The following is a 22976-nucleotide window of genomic DNA, read 5'->3' as shown; positions in this document are numbered from 1 at the left end:
CATATTGATGTTTCTTTTTATTATTAGTTTTTCACTCAAGAAGAAAGATTCTATAAGATTCTGGAAAGGTCTAGAAACTTCTAGAAATCAAGGGCTAGAAGGATCTTAGAAGGAGTCTTCTAAAAAAAGACAAGTGTCAAGGCACTTGAGACATATATAAGGACACTTGTAAAGATAATTGACTTTTTTTGACAAATGGCAAGACACTTGTTTAATGCTATCATATAGCCTCCTTATTCAAAGCGAAACCATTTTACCTACAAAAACATCTCCTTTTTTCTCATTTTGACCATCACTTCATTGTTGAAATTACTCTCTATTCTCAGCCCAAGAAGCCCCTATATCATCGCCTCTCTACACCTACCTCCTCCTCCCCTTCAAAAAGCCATCTCTCTCTCTCTCTCTCTCTCTCTCTCTCTCTCTCTCTCTCTCTCTTTGTGTGTGTGTGGATGTGACCATGAATATAAACTACTACTAGATGGCAAGGATAGACTGATTTTGTACAAATTGGAAGGCTCTACTATTGTTTGTAGTTTCTTTTTATGCACGTGAAATCGTGTACATCTTGCATGATCAATGAGTTTGAGTCTACTTAAACTCACTCTAGGGAGGAGGGGGGGTTGTCTATCTTCAATGAACCCTCATTATCTCTCTCTATTGTCTCTTTGGATATTGTTTTGAACATCTAGTTGAAGTATTTCAAGTATTGCATTCTAAATAAGCACTCTATTGTATGGGGCTCTTATAGTCAAGCAAGCTTATCAACATTAAAAAAAAATATCTTTGGCACTGATGGTGGTGATAGCCGTTTTTCAGCTTTTCGTAATTGCCATAGTGAGTTAACCCACCCTACCAAAATCATCCAAACATTGTGGTTATCCCTACCATTTCACTGTATATAGGTGTGTGTGAATTAGGAGACTTTTCCCATATCTTCTTAAAAACCCTTAATTAGCTAGTCACTGGGCTAGTTGAGCCAAAAATATAAAAAATATAAGTATATTATGACCCATTTGTGTGTAAATATTTCATTGTATATAGGGCCTAAATAAAAGGATTTTTTATAATTATTTTGATATTTATTTAAATATTTCTACTTATGGTGTGTTATTTATGCTATGTACATTGACTCACCATTAACATATTTTTTCTTACCATTTTGCATACTCATCATTCCATATAAAAATAATTTCATGCAAGCTTCTCTTATTTTGGGTGTAACTCCATCCCAACAAAAATCCAAAAAAACTAGTTTTATTTATGTGTATATTTTTTCACTATTGTGATTTTTCCTTCCTACATCTATTCTCTTTTACTCTCATAAATTAGAACACCAAAAATATTCATCTTTTTATGGTAGACTTATAATGAGAGATTTATTTTGACCCCTTTATATTTTTTCCACCTATATTATTTATATTTGACATGTACATTTTTTTTTAGACCCCTAAATATTTGATTTTCTTAGTTATACTATTCACTTATATCATGATCTCAACAATATCTTCAATTATAGACCTACCAAATAAGGTCAAGGGTATGTGGCATGCATGCATGTACCATGGGGAGCTCACTCTTGGAGGTATTCAAAAGGATCATCCAAAGAAGGACCTCACAAGGACCCTGTGCAGTGGAAAAAACAATCGGTTTTGCTGAATTTTTAAAGATCACATGCTCCCCGAATTTGGAAAGGTGGTACAAACAAAAGTTGTAGCTCGTGAGCTGAACTTTCACCTCAAATTTTTTCATATTTGTTTGAGCTACGAGCTGTGAGCTATGATTTTATTGGTGGACCCCAGTTTGTCCATGCTATGCAGCCACACTCCCTCTTCCACTTTATCATTTTTCTCTTTCACACACACTCCTCCCTCTCCTTCCCACTCCCAAACCTGCAACTCCCATGTCTTAATTCACCCTCTTCACCATTGCCACATCTCTCACACCTCCATAGCCTTCATCCTCCATTTCTACACCCTATGTGTCCCCCTTTCTCTCTACATATATGTCCATATTACCATACACTCTTCAGCTTTGTAAAGAACTTCAAAAAATCAACAAAAATCCAAGGATAACCTCTACAAATGAAGGCTTTTATCATGAATTTTCCAAGGTTTGAAAATAACATAGCTTCATCGACACGCGTTACTTCGCCATGCTGACCGCTTCTTTTACCGGTGTTGTAAAGAGGTGAATGTCAACTTCTCCAAAGCTTCAACCTCTCTTTACAAGTTCATCCCTTCTCTAAATTTTTTCATCATATATCTCACCATTTGATGAATGATTTTGTAAATATTTTTTAGTGATAATTACTAACTACTAACCACTAACCTTATTGTAAAATGCACCCTCTACTAGAGTAGGCACTCCCAAATTATTCACTCCATCCTCTCTCCTTTCATCCTCAATAATTCTCTTCCCTTGAGCCCACATTCATGTGACTCAAAGGACAAGAGAGACCCACCCTCATTAAAAAAAAATAAAAATATGCATAATCTTTTATTCCTTCAAATAAACTTGATTAGGCCTAATCCTAATTGGGGCTTCTAAAAACTATAAATAGAGCCCTTCTCTCCCTTGTAAATCATCCCATGATCACACTACACCACACCATTCTCAACACATAACACACCACTCTTCAAGCCTAGTTGTGTAGAGTGTGCATTGTGAGTGCTCTATTCTATCACTACACATAGGTGCATGGAGAAGCTTGAAGCTAGTTATGCCATCTAGAGGAGTGGAGTGATACTATACTCTGCAATCACACTTGTAGCCTACTCTTGTGCATAAATAAGATTTATAGTTTTGGGTGCAATTGTATGCTGCAACTACGACTCTTCTCTCCAAATTGACTTGATAAGTTGGCTCATCAGGTGGTTGAAAGTATATTGTCCTTGAAGTTTGTTGTGTCATTTCATACTTGGTGGTTTGAGGGCTTGTTGAATTGTTTGCCAAAACTTTCAATTGTAAGAGGGTGCTCGGTGAGAGGGCTCCCGTGACCCTAAGACAATTTGTGTATTGGCAACAAGGTCAAGTTTTGTGTTGTCTCTCTATTTCTCATCAAGCTTTGTGTGCATCTAGTCTTTAAGGCTAAGACTGAGTTGCTCAAGTTGATTTGTGCGCTTTACCTCTCTCTGGCGTGGTGAATGTTTGTGTTTGGTGTGTGTGGCTATCTTGCGTTCCCCTCTCTTTGTGCGTTTGAGTACAAGGAGATATCACGTGCGTCCTAGTTCGCATCTACAACTAGGTGGTGCCCCTTTTCTTGTTTGGTTTCTGGCTGTGGGTTGTTGTTGTCTCTGATTTTGCTTGCCCCAGCCCCAATTGAGTAGCACGGGAGCCTCGAAGAGTGTTTAGAGGTCGCTCTTTTTGTTGCCCGCCTCGGACCGCCTCAGTAGTTGGAGGTATTACTTTACCTTGCATTATCTCATTTGAAGCCTTCTTGTATATGAGTGTACAATATTGTTGTAGACAAACTCCAATATGAGATAAGTAACTTTGCCATTGTGAATATTATCCACTGACATAAGCTTTAAACATATCAAGAAGATTGAGATTAATGATTTTGGCTTGGCTATCTATTTGTGGATGAAAAGATGAGGAGAACTTCTACGTAGTTTCTAAAAATAGAGCACACTAGAAATTACTTGTGAATTTAGAATCTCTATTAGAGATTATTTCTAAAGGCATACCATGTAACTTGAAGATATGTTGAATAAATAGCTGTCCATCTTCAGAAGAAGTTATTATCTTGTGGAAATAAATAAAGTGACCATGATTATTAAACATGTCCATGATGACTCAAATCATATAATTTCCTTGCAGTGTTCGTAAAATTCTTGTAATAAAATCCATAGTGATAGATTCCTTAGGATTATTTGATCCAAATAATGGTTATAGTAGTCTTGAAGCCCTTTGTCTATATCAAAATTCAACTTCTACTAAACCAAGCATGACTCTACATAGTTATGGGTGTCCCTTTTCAATGTTGGCCAATAAAAGAAGTACTCTAAAGCACTTAAGGTGGCTACCCTTCCTCTCCATCCTGCATATTGAGGTTCATGTATTTCCATAAGCACCTCTTGATTTGGTAACTCATGGCATGGAAAGGCGTTCTCAGATGCTCCAACTCGGTCCATAGTGAGCTCCTAGCACCGCCATGAATTTCCACATATAGGAACCCAATCCCGATACCTAGAGTTTGGGTCTAATCCATAAGTATGACCCCCTAGTTGTCATTTGTGAGGGCCATACCCAGACTCAACCCTACTCACCTTCCTCGGTCTTCCAGACTACTCCAGGGAATGACGTAGATCTATCTGTAGGTATCCCTCCCACTTGGGACCGACACCCAAACAAGAAAGCTTCCGAAAGAGACATCTTGTAGATTGACTTGGCAATGGGTTGGGCTTCGGGAACTAAGGTAATATCATGTACTAGCCCTTTGGTTGGGAAAAGGTCTGTTAGCCTCTAAGGAAAAGACGTCTTGGTATTCACTCAACCATTCTGGTTCTTGCTTTTCTGGCTCTTCCTCAGGTTTGTTTAACTTCAAGATGTAGAGAGGCAATTCTTTCCGTAACCCTTTCATTAACTGGTTGGCCTTAACTACCCTTAGTGGGACTTTTTCTCTTCTCCCATGGATTTGTACCCGTTATTTACTAGCGGAAAGGAAGGATACCATTCCTTGGCTACAATAAATATTAGCCTTATTCGGACTTAATCAGTCCATCCCCAAGATTCCCTGGAATTTTTTCATCTTAAGGACTCTAAGCTTCTGCCTAGTGGAATGACCTTCTAATTGGAAAGGGAGTTCTATAATCTGCTCTTCGCAAGATAAGGTTGTCCCCCTAGCTAATGAGACTCTAGATTCTTACATGTAGGTTGAGCTTCTAAATATAGACGCTTGATAGTGGCAGGGGAGATGAATGAATGCGAACTACCAGAATCATTAAAAAAAACTAAGGGTTCACCTTGGTAGTCCCCTTGTGCTTCTAGAATAGAAAATTGCTTATTCTTACCACTTGGATCTAGGGCTGCATAGATCTGTGCATGCTCCTCCACCTCATCCATGATAGTCACGTGGTTGGTTGTAACCCTTGTGGGAGGTGAGTTGGGACGCTGAATAACTAGCCCAGGGTTCTTAGGGTTCCTTGCTTGATTTTTGTTAGTAGGTGGTTGTCTTTGAGATCCCTAGTTTTGGTAATGAGTAAGATCACATTCAGTAATTAAAGTAACTCCGAGTCATTAAGACTTCTTTATGATTAACACTTTTGAGTCAGCGCTAAAAATAGAAGAGAGTGTATTATTCAAGGTCCCTACCAGCTTCACTGTCTTTTAATCTAAATACCATAAAGTTACTGACTATCTTCAATCATAAGTTGACCGAAGATTGAGACTATCTACTCTCTAAAGCATGTCCCGAGCTAAGGAAAGCTCTTTCTTTTTATTGGGAAGTTTCTAAGGTCCCTCCCTAAACCCTAAAGCCATTCAGAACTTTTTCGGCCTAGAAAATAATTTTTTAAAAAAAGACCGAAAAATAAGTCATACGGACAATGGAACTTTACTCTAGAATAAAAAGACGAGGATATTTCGGATAAAAAATTTCGTCATTCCTATATTTTTTCTAAAAAGATTAAGATTATTTTATCAAAAGCCGCGTGGAAACTGATCTAAATCGAGAACTGACAAAAAAAGAGACTAACCAGATTGGAAGATAAAGTTAAAAGATAGGATTTGAAAAGAAATTGAGGTCCAATAAGAATTGAGAAGAGAATTGAGGTCCAATAAAAATTGAGAAGAGAATTGGGATCCAATAAGAATTGAGAAAAAATTGATGTTCAATAAAAATTAAGAAAAGAATTGGGGTTCGATAGGAATTGAGAAGAGACTTGAAGTCCAATAGGAATTGAGAAGAATTCAAATTCAATTTAGAGTAAAATTCTTGAATGAGTCAAAAGTTGCAACTCTCCACTCATTCTCTCTCTAGCTTGCATTGAAGGTGAGCCAACCACCCTCCCTCTCTCTCTACTTTCGTGGGTTTTTAGTAAGACTGTATCTGTACCTTTTCATCCACCCCCCAATATATACACTGTATTCTACCTACGATTTCCTATATAAGCACCCCTCTCTTTTGTAATTTTACACACATTGCTAAACTACTTACATACTTGCCATGCTCAAGATTATGCTTAAGTAAATCAAAATTTTCATTAAACCTTGCTCTCGCTCTCTCACTCTTTTGAAGACCAAACCCTTGAGAGTTTTGTGAAGAAGCTCCTCTCTCCTTCCTCTTCATCTTAAATCCTTTTTTCTCTTTCTTGAGTTTCACATCTCTTCAAGAAAGACTTCAACCTTACTTCATTTTTGTTTAGAGGAGGTAATCTTCACTTCTAACAGGATTAATTAACATAAACCATGTGTTTTAATACTAAGAAGATTTATGTGCATCATATTAAGTTTAAACTTTAATGATAACCTCGCAATTATTGTTAAGTACTAAAAGTATACATGCCTCATTAAGTTAAGTTTCAAAGGTAGATTTACACTGTTAAGTTAAGATTTAATGGTAACTTTGCACTTAAGTGTAAGCTTTAGTGACTATTTTGTATTTTAAGTTTAACATTTAATGGTAACTTTAGAATTAAAGTTAAGTATTAATGATAGTTATGTATCATTAAGTTAAGCTTTCAAAGGTAGATTTGCACTCTTAAACTAAGCTTTAATGATAACTTTGCACTTAAGTGTAAACTTTAGTGACTACTTTGTATTTTAAATTTAAGTTTTAATGATAACCTTGAAATTAGAGTTAAGTATTAATGGTAGTTATGCATCATTAAGTTAAGATTTCAAAGGTAGATTTACACTCTTAAGCTAAGCTTTAATAGTAACTTTGCACTTAGGTGTAAGCTTTAGTGACTACTTTGTATTTTAAGTTTAAGATAACTTCGCAATTAGTGTTAAGTGCTAAGAGTATCTATGTATCATTAAGTTAAGCTTCAAAGATAGATTTGCATTCTTAAGCTAAGCTTTGATGGTAACTTTGCACTTAGGAAAAGCTTTGAAAGACAAACTTGCAATTTAAGATTTAGCTTCCATGGTGACTTTGTGTGTGATTAAAGTTAAGCTTCCATGGTGATTTTGTGTGATTAAGGTTTAGCTTCTATGGTGATCTTGTGTGTGATTAGGGTTAAGCTTCCATGGTGACATTGTGTAATTAGGGTTAAGCTTCCATGGAAACCTTGTCTCATTAAAGACAGAAAGATTTAGTCTCATTATGGTAATCAAGCTTAGGGTTTGCATGTCTCTTTACGGTAGGAAGAATGTATGGTTATGATCCTCTCTTCCAATCTTTAATGGAAAGATAAGCACCATAAGAAAAGAGTAGTCGTTTAAACTCGATAGAAGTATTTCAATTTTTGCTATTGAAGAGTATTCCTAAAGTTGTCAATTTCAAGTTTGTTTGCAAATACAAGATAGAGGATAACTTCGCGGAATTGATCTCCGTGTTGTTTTGAACCTAAAACTCTACAAGCTTCCATGGAGATATCCATGGATGACAAAGGATTGCAAAACTTGGGAATCGTACAAAATGGGGATTGAACTTAAAAAGTTGACATTTTCGAAGAGACATTAATCATCAAATACCTATGACAAAAACTCGCTTGTATTTTTTAAATAAACTTGGATTGTGAATAATTAATGAAATTAAAAATTAAAGTTGATAAATAAATTAACCTAAAAATTATCAACTATGAGTTAAAAAGGAAACTCGAAACGTGATAGGGATAGCCCATTGCAAAACATAGATTTAACTACGAGTTTTTAAGATTGTCTGGAAATGACCGAAAACCAAGATGGATCTTCTTGGGGTCAATTTGATTGAAAGACCGGCCCAGTGAGAAGATTCTCTTGGGGAACTTGATGAAGATTGACCCTTTTTGGATAGGACAGCGTAACTGACAAGTTTGTTATACCTAAGTCATTCATGCCCGAAGGATAAGGGATGAATGGATTTGTTTTATTTTTGTACTCGCGGTTTCTTATTAGAAAAACGGCCAGAATCCGGATATGGCCTGATGCCAATAGTTGGATGAGAAAGTCATACTCGGGGAGGATGATGTGAATTAAAATGCTTAAGAAGGATGCTTTTTCATTTCACATCATCCTATACCTTTTGAAAATTGAAAAACTATACCTTTCGAAATAAAATGCTTAAGAAGGAATAATTAAATTACTTAATGAGCCTTTCCCAAACATTTAATTCTGAGAAATATTATGAAGGTGCTGTCATTTTAATGGCTTGTAACCGATTATCTTGGTCCTGAGTAAGGTGAGATGAATTGGTTGAAACTATATGTGTTACATGATTAGTTAGGAAACTAGTTACAATCTAATTGTAGCAGATAAAGGTAAAGAAATGAATTAAAAGTTTCTAAATAAAGATCTGGTGAGAACAACCAAATAAATTTCATTGAACGAGGGTATGCAACAGATTGTATGTTTCTTATTGTCTGATGATGTCTGATAGACTGTCTGCCTGATTTTGTAGTAGTTAACACTAGTTCTGTAATTGGACACTTAAGTGTCCTGAGACACTAAAATGTCATGTTTTCCTTTCAAGTTTTGGCAATTTATTTGTCAAGTTTTATACTTTGCTTCTACCATAGGTTGGTCATGAGGGAAAGAACACACTCGATTTTTCTCCACGTCAAAATACAATCCGTATGGATAGAATTCTGGTAAGTTCTAAGTCATAAATTTTGATAAAATTTCAAGCTGTTTTACCAAAAAAATCATAAAATTCTTATATCTTTTTATAGAGATTGTCCTTTTTATGTTTATAAAATCCAAGTGTTAGCACTTAGTGTTACAAAACAATGGAATGCACTTTAAAAACAAGTTTCCAAGTCACACACAAGTTATACACATAATTTCATAATTGAGCACGTGCTGAATTAGAAAATAATTTTGATCTTCCAAAGCTCCCCTCATGGAATTGGGGCTATTCTAGTGCAATTTGACAACTACAAATGACTTTATAGGTTGAAACCAAGAAACTACGTATTTATTGGGCTCCCTAACTCAATTAAATCTTGTTGCTTGAACTCTATCTTGAATTTTTTATAGTGAAAAAACTCTTGAAAATCTTGAGTTCTCCACAATAACATTAAAACGAAGGTTTTTGGCACCCCAATTGTGTATGTACCATGTACTTTGATACATTTAGTTCATCTACATAGAAAGTTTGATATTATTTGAGGTTTTGAATGTTTATGTCTCAAGAATGAAAATATCAAAGTTCTCTCTTATGCTGTTTTGAATATCTAAAATAATCTAATAATTGTTGCATACCAAAGCCCTTCTATTTGTCACCTTGACTCTTAGATAAAAAGGGTAAGCAATGCATCACTTTCTAAAACTTATAAATACATCAAAAACATATTTTTCCTTTTATACAACGATATGCTTGAAATGGTTATATCAAAAACATAGAACTTTCCATTATTTTATATACTCCTAAGTCGATTTTTTTGCACATGAAACTTTCAATTATCTACAGCAAAACCGTGAAAAAGACACCTAAAATTTTCTACAAGGTCACTTCATTTTTTCTTGAGCTTATAAAGTCAATTTCTTAAAACCATCAATCGCAGTCTTACAAGGGTCAACTTGATGAGTATAGTTCTTGATTATGGTAGATTTTAAAATGCAAGGTTATATTTTTAAAAGACCCTCTAGCTAACATATTTAAGAATATCAAGAGAGTTTTTTTAAATAAACTTTCTAGTGCAAGTAGCATTTAATTTAAATTTGTTAAAAAAAGACACTTACGTGTCCTGTTTTGGTACCAAACTAGTGTTAAATACGACCTCGGGAAGGGATTTTCATGAAATGGTTCCGTGGGTGGACGGATCCGGAGGGCCAGATGTTGAATAAAATTTTTATGTTAAACGCTAGAACTATACGGGATAAAAACGGGTAATCGAGAACGAGCGAGACCAAGTAGGATTACAAGATCCCTCTTCTTAGGGGAAAGCGATAACTGTCGTGCCTGCTTGTCAGGAAAAAAGGATTATCGCCATGAACCAAGGGAGAACAAGAAAGCAAGAGCAAATCCTCAAGTTAAAGATCAAGAGAATCAAGACTAAGAACCATGATTTCGGATGTGGGTGACTGAGAGATGCCAAGGACGGATTAAATTATGATAAGCGGATAGTCGTCAAATTGATGGGATTTACCCCCTTGGATTGGCATTCGAGATAGGCTGAAGTCATGTCTGGATATCGGTCCCAAGTGGGAGAGATACCTACAAATAGATCTACGTCATTTCCTAGAGCAGTCTGAAAGACTGAGGGAGGTGAGTAGGGTCGAGGGTATAGCCCTCACAAGTGGTATCATTGGTTACCTGGCAAGAGGATGAGAAGATTCCCATAATTATTTCAATGTACTACACATCATTAGTTACCCTTTCTTGGCTCTTTGCCAAGAAGGTTATCCATGGCATTTCCAATTTATGAAAACAGCTTCTGAATAAAAATATAATAATCCAAGCTTTTGATATCTTGCCCAACATCTTGCTTCAAACAAAGATTGCACCAATCATTTTAGCATCTTAAAATATTCCTAACTTAGAAATTATTTATCTTCTTATTGCGAAGGGTTCTCACATTCTTCCCTTCTTAAAGTAATCAAGATGTCCTCATCTCAAAAATTAATCAAGAAAGTCGTCGACTCATAGTGATTGACTTAAGCGATATTATTTATAATAAAGTAATATCTCCATTGGATAGTGCTCTTTTATATTTACTTAGTATAAGGTCAAAGCTTGATACATATAATTTAACAAACCTCCTTGGCACTTATGATGTATTTTGAGATGGACTCTATAGAAACTAGATTTGTAGGTTTGTCTGTTGACTATCTTGGAGTGTCACAGATGAGGGAGCTAGAATTTTTTTGTTTTTTCCTCGATGATATATGATTTTTTTTCAGCCTAACTCACAAGAAAATTAAGACACATTCTTTGAAGAACACTTGAGAGTTGTGTAATAAAGTCCTATTCTCCGTATATAGAGTTTGACCAAGTCAATGGTGTAATGCAATTGTAATTATCTCAAGATATAAAGAGAGTTATCTCCATGCATTGTCGAGTTATAGGCAAATTATATTAAGTAGGTAGCTCATATGACTGATAGTATTAAGTTCTAACAATTAAAGCTATAGATTGGATCTCCTTTCTCATTTTTTAACGTTTCTCTAGATATTGAAAATCTCAAAGCTTATCAAAGCGCTCATAATCCTATATTGTGACACTTACACTTTTTAGATCCTATATAATAACATACTTCTCTATGAACATATAAAAAATATATCTACAACCATTGAATAAATATTATAAATGATAGTGAATAAGGCACTTTGGATAGCATAATTATCACTAGCATGATGGACTCATATCCACTTGTAAGTGTAGACTCTTAACAAAATTTATGTAGAGATACTTTAAGTTTCTTAAAGGGATCTAAAACACTTGTAATTTTTTGAATGAATAAGATCAAGCCACTTGTATTTGTGCTGACTAAACTTCTTATTGTTTTTTTTAAGGATAGACACAAATTTTCTTTCTCCCTGAATTCATCTTTGCATTCATTTCTCAAAGCATTGCTAGTGGTGTTGTTATATGGTCCTAATCTTTAATGATAATTCTTTTTAAATTAAAGGGTGTGTTTAATTATAAATAGCTTCCTCTGTGTGTATGAAAATAAATGTCTAGTGTATGTATTGATCAATCCAAAGATATGGATCCATTTTAAGTTGTTAAGGATAAGTATCATGGAATTTTCTTAAGGAAAATTTGAAGGAGAATCTATGATTTTAGTATCTACAGATAGAATCTTGTATGTTTTTGATTCTATGGTTTTACATGAATAAGTTGCATATATGAACAAAAGCATGTATTGGTGGTATCAAAAAGTAATGTCTTGGACAATCCTTTAATAACACTTTACAAACCTCATTTTTATTTTTTACATGTAAAATAAATTAGCGTGTCATATATCAATGGGTAGTTGTTTAAATCTAAAACTATAAGATTTGACAAGTTGAGATTTTTTGTCAAAAAATTACCAATCTCCGCTTTTTATAAAGTACCACCTTTAAGTGGTAAAGGTGATATCTTTTACAAAAAGTGAAGATTGGTAGTTTTTTTACAAAAAAAGCTCAAAACTTGTTGGATCTTATAGTTTTAAATTCTACTTTTAAAAAATTGTCCATTGATATATGATGCATTGTTTTATTTTACATGTTAAACATAAGAAATGAGTTTATAAAGTGATTTCAAAGGGATGTCTAAGACATCACTTTTTAATACCACCAATACATGCTTTTACCTCAATACATGCTTTCACCCTTGTGTATGTTTTTTATATAGCTCTATGGATCGATTGTCAAGATTCATAAAGAGAGAGTTCATGAGCTCTTTCTAGTCTTTTGATACCTAAGTACAAGGATTTTAAATAGATTGTTTTTCACCCTTATTAGTTTCTCTTCTAAATTTATCTTTTTGTATCACTTCAGTGACATCCTTCAGAGTAGAGGACCTATTTAACAACCATTTCCAATTCAATTTCCCAATCTCTCTTCTTTAGAGTCTCATCTTTACCTCAAATGTCTTTATGTCAAAGTAAAAGTGCTAACATTCTCTTTCCCACTTATTTGTATCTATAGACTCTATAACTAAAAGTGTTTTTTCATATATTGGATGTTGAAGTTTTCAATAGGATATGTGATGCATGTGTGGACAGTCCAATACATCCTTTATCATAAAAAAAATTTAAATCTTTGATAATATCTACTTTATCAGGGAAAGGACTCTCTTATGTGCATTTTCTTCTTGAGTCTAAAATATATAGGTGGGAGAGAAGTTTTCTTGTGGCATGAGCATCTCTAAATACTTTTGCACAAACTAAACCCCTTCTATATGTTAATAACAATGAATTTTAACCATGCTTGCATCTTTACTTATGAAGAGATTCTTTTTTTTGTTTTGTTTAGAAACTTTTTTCATCCTCCTTCATCTCCTATTGATCTGAAATTACTCGAGAAATATCTAACCTTGAGGTTTCTTAAAAGTTCCCACACATTGGAGGGGCTATCTATCCCTCAGTCTCTCTTAAACATGAGAGAATAAAAGCTAATCCTCTAGTCCAAGGAGTTTACTTCGTAGCAATAGTTTACCTACATCAAGGAAAGTACTCACATTCTTGGGTCCAACCTATCACCCACTTCTCACTTGGAAAAGTAAAATATGTATATTTTTAATTTCACCAAAAAATTTCACTTAAATGTAATATGCAACACGTAGTTCCTTGGAATGGCTTAATTTTCAAATGCCTTAACACGTGCTCCTTAATCTTTTTGCAACGCAAACATTCAAAAGACTTTATCACAAGCAAAATATCCTTTGACAAAGTTAGAGCTTGATAACAATAACATAACCCTTAATTGAGTTGTACAATTGAGTTAAGTGATTGCCACAACTTTCCAATACGATCTTTACCTTGTTGATGCCCACATTTTTGTGTTAGTTACTTGTCTTGTATTTAAGATTTTCTATAGTGATGTGCTTTTAAAAAATCATAATATAATAAAAGGTTCAAGCTTTGTAGTTTTGAAGGATGCAAGGTAAATGCACAAGAGTATAGTACTTGATAAATTAGATGAGAGATTATTTTTCATAAGAGGCCCCAACTTTGAGCTAAGCCAAGCTCAAAGAGGTTGAGAGATGGTGAAAGATAGAGACATAGTGTTGATCACTAGTTGAGAGGGCAAGGAGATGTATGATGGAGGAGAATTTTTGCCAAGTTTGGAAGATATCAACATGTCCTTACGTGCCAAAAGGCATGGCCTTTATAAAAGGGTAGGGAAATGAAAACTCTCTCTACACATATGAGAGAGAGAGAGAGAGAATAGAAACCCAATCTTCTCTCTCATATGTGAGAGAAAAGAGTGAAACTTGAACCAAGTTTAGGGAGAGATAGAGAGTGGAAGTGTGAAGAAGATTTAATAGGTCTTTGTTCGCATGAAAGAAAATCCAAAGTAGCTCCACGTATTGGAGAGGTGTGTATTCTCATGTGTGTTTGAAAAACAAGGGTGAATTAAGTCTAGTAAACATTTTGATTTCACTTTTTAAATTCTCACTATTTTGTGAGTGAGTGTGTGATTATACAAGTTTAGATTTAAATAAATCCGGAAAAAAAAGTCATCTCAACGTGACATAGACTACATGAAGTATAAATAGTGTCTATACAATACTTAGTTTTTTATCCTATTATGGAGTTTAGATAAAAGGTACAATGTTCACTCAATAATACTAATACTTTTTATATCTGCACTTTATTCATGGATAAATACATTTATACAATTCTAATTTACTTTTAAAAATTAGATTATTTCATTTATATCTATGAATTTGAGAGATTGAAAGAGATAAAAGCAAGGAGCAAAAAGAGATAAAAGGAAGAAGGATGAATCCAAAGAGTTTTCATGTGTACGCCTTAAGTAGTATTTTTCAAGAGATAGAGGCTACATTTACAAAGAAGAGTGAAAGGCTTTGTTTCAGAGAACATCAAGGGTTAATATACTTGTCTATCCTTACTCTTTTTGTTTACCTAAAAAGTATTTCTCCCCTTAATGGGGGAGGGTTATTGCATACAAGTAGTTAATGGAAGATTAGTCAAAGCGTATCATGATTAGTCGATATGTTTTTATGGAAGATACAATTCACCCTTGTTAAACAGGTTCATGATGATATTGCTTTGTGTCAGACAAAGTATATTGACACACTATCGCATAGATTTAGCCTTTAGAATTGTAAGCCTATTGCTACTCCTATGGACATAGATGTGAAGCTTAGTCTTCATGATGTTGAGATTACTTTGATGTCACACTCTATGAACAAGCTATTGAATGCCTCACTTCACAAGACCATAATATCGATATGTAGCCTCACATGTGAGAAGATCTACACATAGCCTAGGGTCTACACATTACAAGTGAGTTAAGAAAACCTTTTGCTACTTGAGTGGCACTATTCATCTTGGGTTGTTTTATCCCAAGGGAAGATCATTGTCACCATATTTACATACTTTTCAAACTCGGATTAGGCTAGTTGTAATGACACATGAGTGTTCACTAGTGACTTTTGTTTCACACTCAATAGCTTATACACTTGGTCAAGAAAGAAACAACCTACACGAGCCACTTCTAGTTGTGAGGCTATGTGCATATTGTACAATGTAGCTTCCATAGCTATTGTTGAGTGCATTTGGCTCAGATGCATTTTGACTTACTTGGATGTTGGACAACAGTCTTCCACCACCATCTTTATTGAAAGTGAAAGTGGTTTGTCAATTGCAAAGAATCTATGTTCCATGCTCACACAAAGCACATAGATGTGCATTATCGTTGCGTCATGGAGAGACTACCTATAGGAGATGCCATGCTAGTTTAAGGACATATACATGACAAGCCTGCTAATCTTTTCACAAATGCACATACGCCAAATTTTCTTCCCCCGGCTTGTATATGCACCAATCATAGAGCAAGCCTTATCTCTCTCTCTCTCTCTCTCTCTCTCTCTCTCTCTTGCAATCCATGCGGCAATGCAATGTGGCCGTCGTGATTGTGAGGTCCCATGATGGCCCACGTGGACGCCCCACAGTCCACGTGGGCGCCCTTGTTGTCCTCCCTCTCCCTCCCCCCTCTTGTTTATAAAAGGGGTCCCCTCTTGCCATTTCCTTTTTCTCACTCACTCTCCACCTTTCTCTTCAAAACCAGAAACGCTAGTGAACTCCAAAAAAACTCATCTTTTTCATTTCACTACTCTCTTCTCTCTCTCTCTCTCTCCTCTTGATATAACCTTCTCTCTCTTTTCATTTCACTACTCTCTTCTCTCTTCTCTTTTTGATATAACCTTTATAAGCGGCTCCATGTGAGTGTGTGTGTGTGTGTTTTTTTTTTTTTTTGGGGGGGGGGGGGGGGTTGAGTGTATATATGTTGTACACGTGCATGTGCATGAGTGCATCTCTATGTTTGCACCTCATTTACATAACCTTTTGAATGAAAGATAAAGTTTCTTTTTCTTGTGATAAAGTCATAAAGCCTTGAATAGTCCTTGTTAACACTGCCTACAAAACAAGACAGTGGTATAATGTTGAAAAGACTATGCATTTGATGGTTTTTTTGGTGAGAAGTTGGAATTAGAGTTGCTGGTATGGTATTTTCATGCACAATTTCTTCTTGTTCTCTTCAAGTCTCCTGGCCACAAAGTTGTTTACAATCATTTATTACCACCCTTTTGTAGGTACAAAGCCTTTGATAGATTATATAGCACAAAGGGTGAGTATGCACATGCAAGAGAGAACAATCAAAGTATACAAGATGTTTTAACACTAGGTAACCTAACAGGACATAAAAGTGTCCTTCCAAGAGTTTGAAAAAAACCTTCAAACTCATGTAAGATCCATTCTTTTTTAAAAATCATTTTTAATGTTGTACCACAACATTTTACTCAAAACATCATTTTTTTTGCAATCAATTGCATACTAAGAAGACGGAGGGCTTTTCTAGACCATATCATAATTTTTCCCATAAACTTCAATGAATTAGTGATCATACCATGTCATTAATTCAGCCTCGCCAATTTAGTTTTAGGACAAAAGAGTTAGTTTTAGGACAAAAGAGTAAGGTTCAAAGAAATACGTTTTTCTCATTCTACGGACATCTCATCAAAGATTATATAGCCGTGCTCATTGGTGCTACTAAGTGCATCTTTTCTTAGGTCCCCATGGGTCTTTACATTCATAAGTAGACATCGACGACTTCAAAAACATTAAAAAAAATTCACCATTGACAATTTTGTGCATAATATAAACGTACTAAAATAGCCAACATGAAAAATTGGGATCCACAACTTGATCTTTTCAATCCTCTAAAGAACGCTCAATATATAGACAAATTTAGAGATCATGATTAGATATGGATACAACTACACAATTCGCATAGTTGGCCACTGAAATTAGCAATAGTATAAAGAGTAACATTGTTAATGTAGAATGACTCTAATTCTTGAATCAAAAAACTTAACCATCGTTGTATAGCTCGCTAGACGGGGTATTCATTTGATTCTCCTTATACGCATAAAACATGTTCAGAACTACTAATACTAATTCTCTAGCACTATAGATGAAAGATGAGTTTTCATGTGTTATAGGTATAATTATTTGAAAAAAAGACCAAAAATAGCACACGTTTTTTACACACTTTAGGTTGAGAAATGCTTTGCAAGAATAAGGTTGAAGGTGGAATTAGTATCCCAAAAAAATGTCAAGTTTTTTTCAACTCATAAAACAACTTTGTGGATATATAACATTAAAAGTTTCTTGTTGCAATGCTCTGCTCGAGCCCACTTCAAAAAAAAGATTTTTACATTTCCATCATTTTTGCACCTTTATATTCATATTTCTAAGTAACTGTTTGTGAATAAAAAGAGGAAACTACAATAACCTTACTATCACCTTAGTATGGTAGAATATTTATCCCACTTTCCTCTAGAGTGCGGAGACTTGAGCTCAAGACTTGTCACATGGATCTTTGAGCTCTTTGGATTGTTCCTATGTCGTTAAAATGTGTGTGTGTGTGTGTGTGTGTGTGTGTGTGTGTGTGAGAGAGAGAGAGAGAGAGAGAGAGAGAGAGAGAGAGTTGCTACATTTGTTATGTACATTGCAAACTTGGCATCAAAGCAAGACAGTAATCGAAGAGCACTTAGTAGGATATCAAGGCTCAATTTGTTATGTACAATACAAACCTTGCATCAAAGCAAGATACTCGTCTAAGAGCACTTACACTCTAGACAATGCTTTGCCATGAAGGTAATGCAAAGAAGGTTAAGGCAAATAGAACGAAGGAGCCAATAAAGGAAGGGGGGGGGGCTTGGAAAAATATAGGTTTGCTTTATCAAAAAGCCTCTTTAAATCGAGATATTCTCTCATATTTGAATGAGAAGGAACTAAATCCATCTTTAAGTATACAGAATATCTTTGTTTTTCTGTAGACATTGGTTTCTCAACTACGGAATGCTCTTTTTAAATCACAATAATAAGGATTTGAAACAAACTCAATTAATTAGTTTTCTCGAGCCTCAGAGGAGCGGATCTAAATCGACAAAAATATCAAATCGGATCAAATTTTAGCTTACCATAGATTGAATACACGATGAGAATGAATGGCCATTATAAAAATCAAAATTGTGAATCATAGCAAGAGATTGGGATCTCCCAATTCTGCGTTACGGTGAAGCAATTCCTCCAATTTACTATACTTAAACTAGCTCCTATGACTCCATTGTTCAAGCTAAGTCCCAACTCGCACGTTTCGAACGGGCAGTTTTTAGGATGAAAAAATTTTTCTTAAGGTCCTTTACTACTGAGTAAATTTACCATAGCTTTTGAGGCATCCAATATGGTAACATGATGCATCTTCAAAGGGAAGGCCAAGAAGAAAACCCAATCCTAATCTTTGCTTGAAGTAGCACACACTTGGTGGTAGATCGTAGATCATATGAAAAAATACAAGTTGTGTCTAAAGTGTGTCCATAGTTAAGGTAGTTAACAGTGACCAAGGTTGATAAGGAAAGGGGTTTCACACATGCATAGTTAAGGTTGGTGAGGCCACTTCCCTTATTAAACCTTGGTCACCATTAACTATCGTAACTATGCATGTGTGAAACCTAATAAACCTTGGTCACCATTAACTACCGTAATATGGACAAGCTCTAATAGAACCCAAAGGTTGAGGGTTCGAAGCTCATGGGTTGCATTCTCTTGGGTGTATCCTCCTTCCTTATTGGGCACCACAGTCGCCCCTCTAGGGTGTAATGTACAACAATGTGCAGTTGTAAATATTAAATACATTATGTGTATAAAGTTGCCTACTGGCAGCTTCCAATTCATATTGCTTCGAATCTCCTCAGATTCCTCAGAAGGTGACGTTTGAGGCTTCGATGCACTCCAAAAATCTAGTATTCAGGGGTGCGAATCGAGCACACGACCGCGCATAGCAAGAGGTAGTTTTTGTGCTAACCACTCAGCCATGCACGACTTGCTGCTTCCCTTGCGACTCGCTCTCTCTACATAAAAAAATATTTTGATTCTCCCCTCCCTTGCTGCTCGTCCGGGCTCTGCTCCCTTCCTCACCCAACACATAACATTTGCTCCGTCGCCTCACGGCCCCTCTAGCATTCACTGGTTGCCACCTGCCTCCCTGCGCTTCAGTATTGCGCCTGTCAATGCCTCCGCACTGATGGCACCTTCCAAGATTCCCTTCATTTTTGGAATTTTCCCCAGCCGGTACCTCCTACTTGTAGGTTTCTAATTCTATTCATGGGAATTTTCCAAAATACCTTCATTGAGGGTTCACGATTCCTACCACATTCAATAAAATTTTGATTGCTTACGAATAGAATCAAACTTCAGACATCGTGCACGTCAAGCCTCGTCCCTTAACCCCCACAGCAACGCCTCAAGGGGCTCCCAATCTCTCGCTTGCAATTAAAAAAAAGGGCTTCTATGTCCGTCATCGGCAGGACCTTCTGCAGTGCATTGATGGAGGCGAGTGTCTTGATGGAGTGGGTGGAGGCCAACAGCGTCCCCGCCCCCCCTCTTCCTCTGCAAGGTCGACTCAGTCTTTCCTTCTTTTTTTTAAAGGCATCTCCAAAGATTCTTACTTCTTTTCTTTTTTTTTAAACCGTAGGGACATACGTACTACTGGTGGGGAAAAAAAAAAAGGAAAGGGGCGCAACCGCAAGAACGGGGCAGGGGAAGGGGCTGCCCGTGCGCGCTTGGGGAGCTGCGAAGCGGCAACGAACGCCAAGCATCGTAGGCAGCCTGTGCGGACTGTGTGTGTGTGTGTGTGTGTGTGTGTGTGAGAGAGAGAGAGAGAGGGCTTACTTGGCAATCATGCCTCTATTGCTGCTTCTCCTGCTGATGAGCTCCAGGGTCATGACATGACGAGATTCTAGCATTCAGCAAAGGTGATCAAGTCCTCTCCTTGCTTCACAGCTTCAGCCAGCAATCCGCAGCAGTTTCACGCACGCGCACACATACACCAATGTCTGATGCCTGCCACGTTAGTGCTGATGGCATCCACCCCTCCGAGGCCGCCATCGCCAGCATCACCCATATGCCCGAGATGATTAGCCAGGAAAGGAACCAGCAAGAGACAGCAAGAGCTGAAAGTGAAGATGAAGTTCTTGCTCAACCGACAAGTGTGGAGCCGCAGCAACAGCAAGAAGCCCCGCTCATGAGCTTGAATTGCCCTGCTTTCAGCAATGAGACCTCTGGCATAGCGAAGGAAGTAATGTGCCAGGGCAAGAAGCTTCAGTATGTACTCCGCACCAATCCTAAGCGAAGCCGCCGTTTCCTCGACCCCGATTACAACACCCTCCCCTTAACCTCCCCTGCTTCCACCACAATCTCATCTTCCATCACTACCACTGGCGAAACCCCTGCTGCTGCAATATGTGCCCCTTCCCCTCCTGCCCCAGCTCCCATATCCATCAAGAAACCCCCTTCAATCTTCTTCTCTGAAAAAGCGCGGGCCTGCACAGAATGTGGTAAAGAGTTTCATTCTTGGAAAGCTCTGTTTGGGCACATGCGATGCCATCCAGAACGGCAATGGAGAGGCATCCAGCCACCCTCTTCTTTGTCCTCTTTGTCCCCCAAATTCAAATCCTCACCAGCTGCGAAGCGTTGCAAGGCATCACATCCACGATTGCCACTCATCGGGAATGACGCATGTGGCAAAGCTCAATGCACCCCCATTCTGGATGAAAGTGATGCCGAGAGCATTGAGGCGGCTTACATGCATGAAAAAGATGAGGAGACAAGTCCGGAGGAAGAGAAAGGCACTGAAGCCCCTTTGCAAAATGATGTCATCGTGTATGGGCCATCCCCAAGCCCAGATTCTGAATCGGAGGTAATCATGGATGAGCAGGACATGGCAGATTGCCTGGTTATGCTTGCATTTGCAGCCAAGGGCGAAGCTGCAGATTGCCACTTTCGTCGTGACCAGCAGGGTGAGGAGATCCATTCAAGATTACCCTCAATTGCTGCAGAGCCAAAGAAGGCCATGAAGAAGAAGAGCTGGGAGAATATGACTCATGTCCTGAATGCAGGCGAAAAGGCAGCAGAAGTTGATGGTGGAGCAGGGGACTCCACCAACAAAAGCAAATTCCAATGCACCTCCTGCAAGAAGACATTCAAATCCCATCAAGCTTTGGGCGGCCACAGGGCTAGCCATAAGAAGGTGAAAGGATGCTTTGCGCGCACCCAAGCTCCCGATGATTCCGGTGCACCGCATGCTCTGCAAGAGATAGAAACAACATTGAATGAGAAAAACATCACAGAGATGCAGCTAGACACGACCAACACGGCTGTAGAGAAGAAGGGAGAGCAAGATGATGTGAGAGATCAGCAGACCAAAATGACCATGGGGCAATTTTTGCAGTTCTCTATGACATGCCATGAAAAGATGGAAGATGACATGTACGAGTCGGCCATAACCATAGATAAGAAACAGCTCAAGCATCAGTCCTCTTCTTCCTCCTCATCCTCATCTGTCATCGCAGCATCAGGAGCTTTGCTTGCACATCCACGGCAGCTGCCCAAAATTCATCAATGCACCGTCTGCCACCGGGTGTTCTCCACTGGCCAAGCTCTGGGCGGCCACAAGAGATGCCATTGGGGATCCAGCCCTACATCCAACAGCAGCCAGAAGGGCAGCCAAGATAGTGATGGCGGTTGCGACGAAAATCCTCAACTTTGTTTACAGATCTCCATGTCCGACAGAATGTCAGAGCTAAGCAAAAGAGATTCATGCACATTTACTGTAGATCAAGCTCCGGTTAACGGATCGTCCGCAGTGACAGAGAATATCATAGCTCAGAGGCCCTATTTTTGCCATGTTGAGGATGCAAAGGATTCAAATTGGCTTGTGCGGGGCTACGGTGTTGTGGAGTGCAGTGCTGTAGTAAGCAAGCCGATGCAAATGCTAGGACATGTTGATCGGCACTATGACGTCGGCCAAAGAGACTGCTTACAAACAGGGCATGGTGATGGTGGTAATGGTGAGGATGTTTGCCATGAGAGTGAAGCCAAGCCATGGCAGCAGCAGAAGCATGTGAGATCATTACTACTTAAAGAAGAGCTAATTCTAGACCTTAACTTACCGGCGCCAGAGAAGGAAGCTGAGGAATGCGCTTCTGTGCTGAGGAAAGCCCCTTTGAAGACGCCGTGCCCCTGCATCATCCCCTTCCTCGCCCCTGCTTCCACCAGCTTGCTCTGTGAAGGGGAGATGGCGGCTCGCTCTCATTTTGCAGGTGCAGATGAAACTCGATTGTAGATTTGCCCAATTCATTGTAAACGTGCTTTACTGTTGTAAAGGTACTCAAAATGTCTCATTATAGAGATGCCACTGCCCACTAGTAAAGTTGGTGCCCATCTAGCACCTTTTGGGGCTACTTGTCATCTTACATCTAATGAAATTTAACAAGGCTAACTTTAAGAACGAGTGCATGAGAGAGTTGATGACTCAAGTAAAGCCAATACCTAATAGTAAGAAGGGTGCGTGCATGTGTGCGTGCGTGCGTGTGCGTGTGCGTGTGTGTGTGTGTGTGTGTGTGTTGCACGCCAAAGATAATTTGTGAGTTTCACTTTTTGTGTGTGTGTGTGTGCGTGTGTGTGTGAGAGAGAGTGAGAGAGAGCGCTTTATTAACGTCTTCTAGATGCCAAAGTGAGGCAGTGTACATGTGTTTGTCCTCTGAAAAATGGACAAAAGTGCTAAAAATAGACACGCTACCACACACACTGAGGAAAACACAAGAAGTTTTGGACAAATTCTCACAATAATCCCCACATTGTGACTTA

General features: G+C 37.6%; 2 protein-coding genes across 12 annotated transcripts in view; one reads left to right on the top strand and one right to left on the bottom strand.

Moving 5' to 3' along the window:
• LOC147423321 (uncharacterized) overlaps positions 1-22702 on the bottom strand; it is a 224154-nt gene extending 201452 nt beyond the window's left edge. For 10 of the 11 annotated variants that reach the window (XR_015186569.1, XM_086501324.1, XM_086501321.1 and 7 more), the window contains exon 1: positions 20001-20140. Coding sequence is in view for 6 of the 11 variants with exons in the window: in XM_086501324.1 (XP_086357450.1) it covers positions 20001-20074 (74 nt within the window). In the remaining 5 variants the exon portion in view is untranslated. Of the gene's footprint in view, positions 1-20000; positions 20141-22279 lie in introns of those variants that run through there. The other variant, XM_086501319.1, reaches the window with a different exon arrangement.
• Positions 16063-22234, top strand: LOC147423322 (uncharacterized). The gene is made up of 2 exons (XM_086502358.1): positions 16063-22080; positions 22157-22234. The coding sequence occupies exons 1-2, from the start codon at positions 20161-20163 to the stop codon at positions 22232-22234; spliced, it is 1998 nt and encodes a 665-aa protein (XP_086358484.1). The 5' UTR covers positions 16063-20160.
• Positions 22703-22976: the final 274 nt, after the last annotated feature.

The sequence above is a fragment of the Adiantum capillus-veneris genome, chromosome 26 (genome assembly GCF_014529385.1).
Source record: "Adiantum capillus-veneris isolate H3 chromosome 26, ASM1452938v2, whole genome shotgun sequence".
Taxonomy (NCBI): Eukaryota; Viridiplantae; Streptophyta; class Polypodiopsida; order Polypodiales; family Pteridaceae; genus Adiantum; species Adiantum capillus-veneris.
Note: the sequence above shows the minus strand (reverse complement) of the source record. Positions and strands in the feature narration are given on the sequence as shown.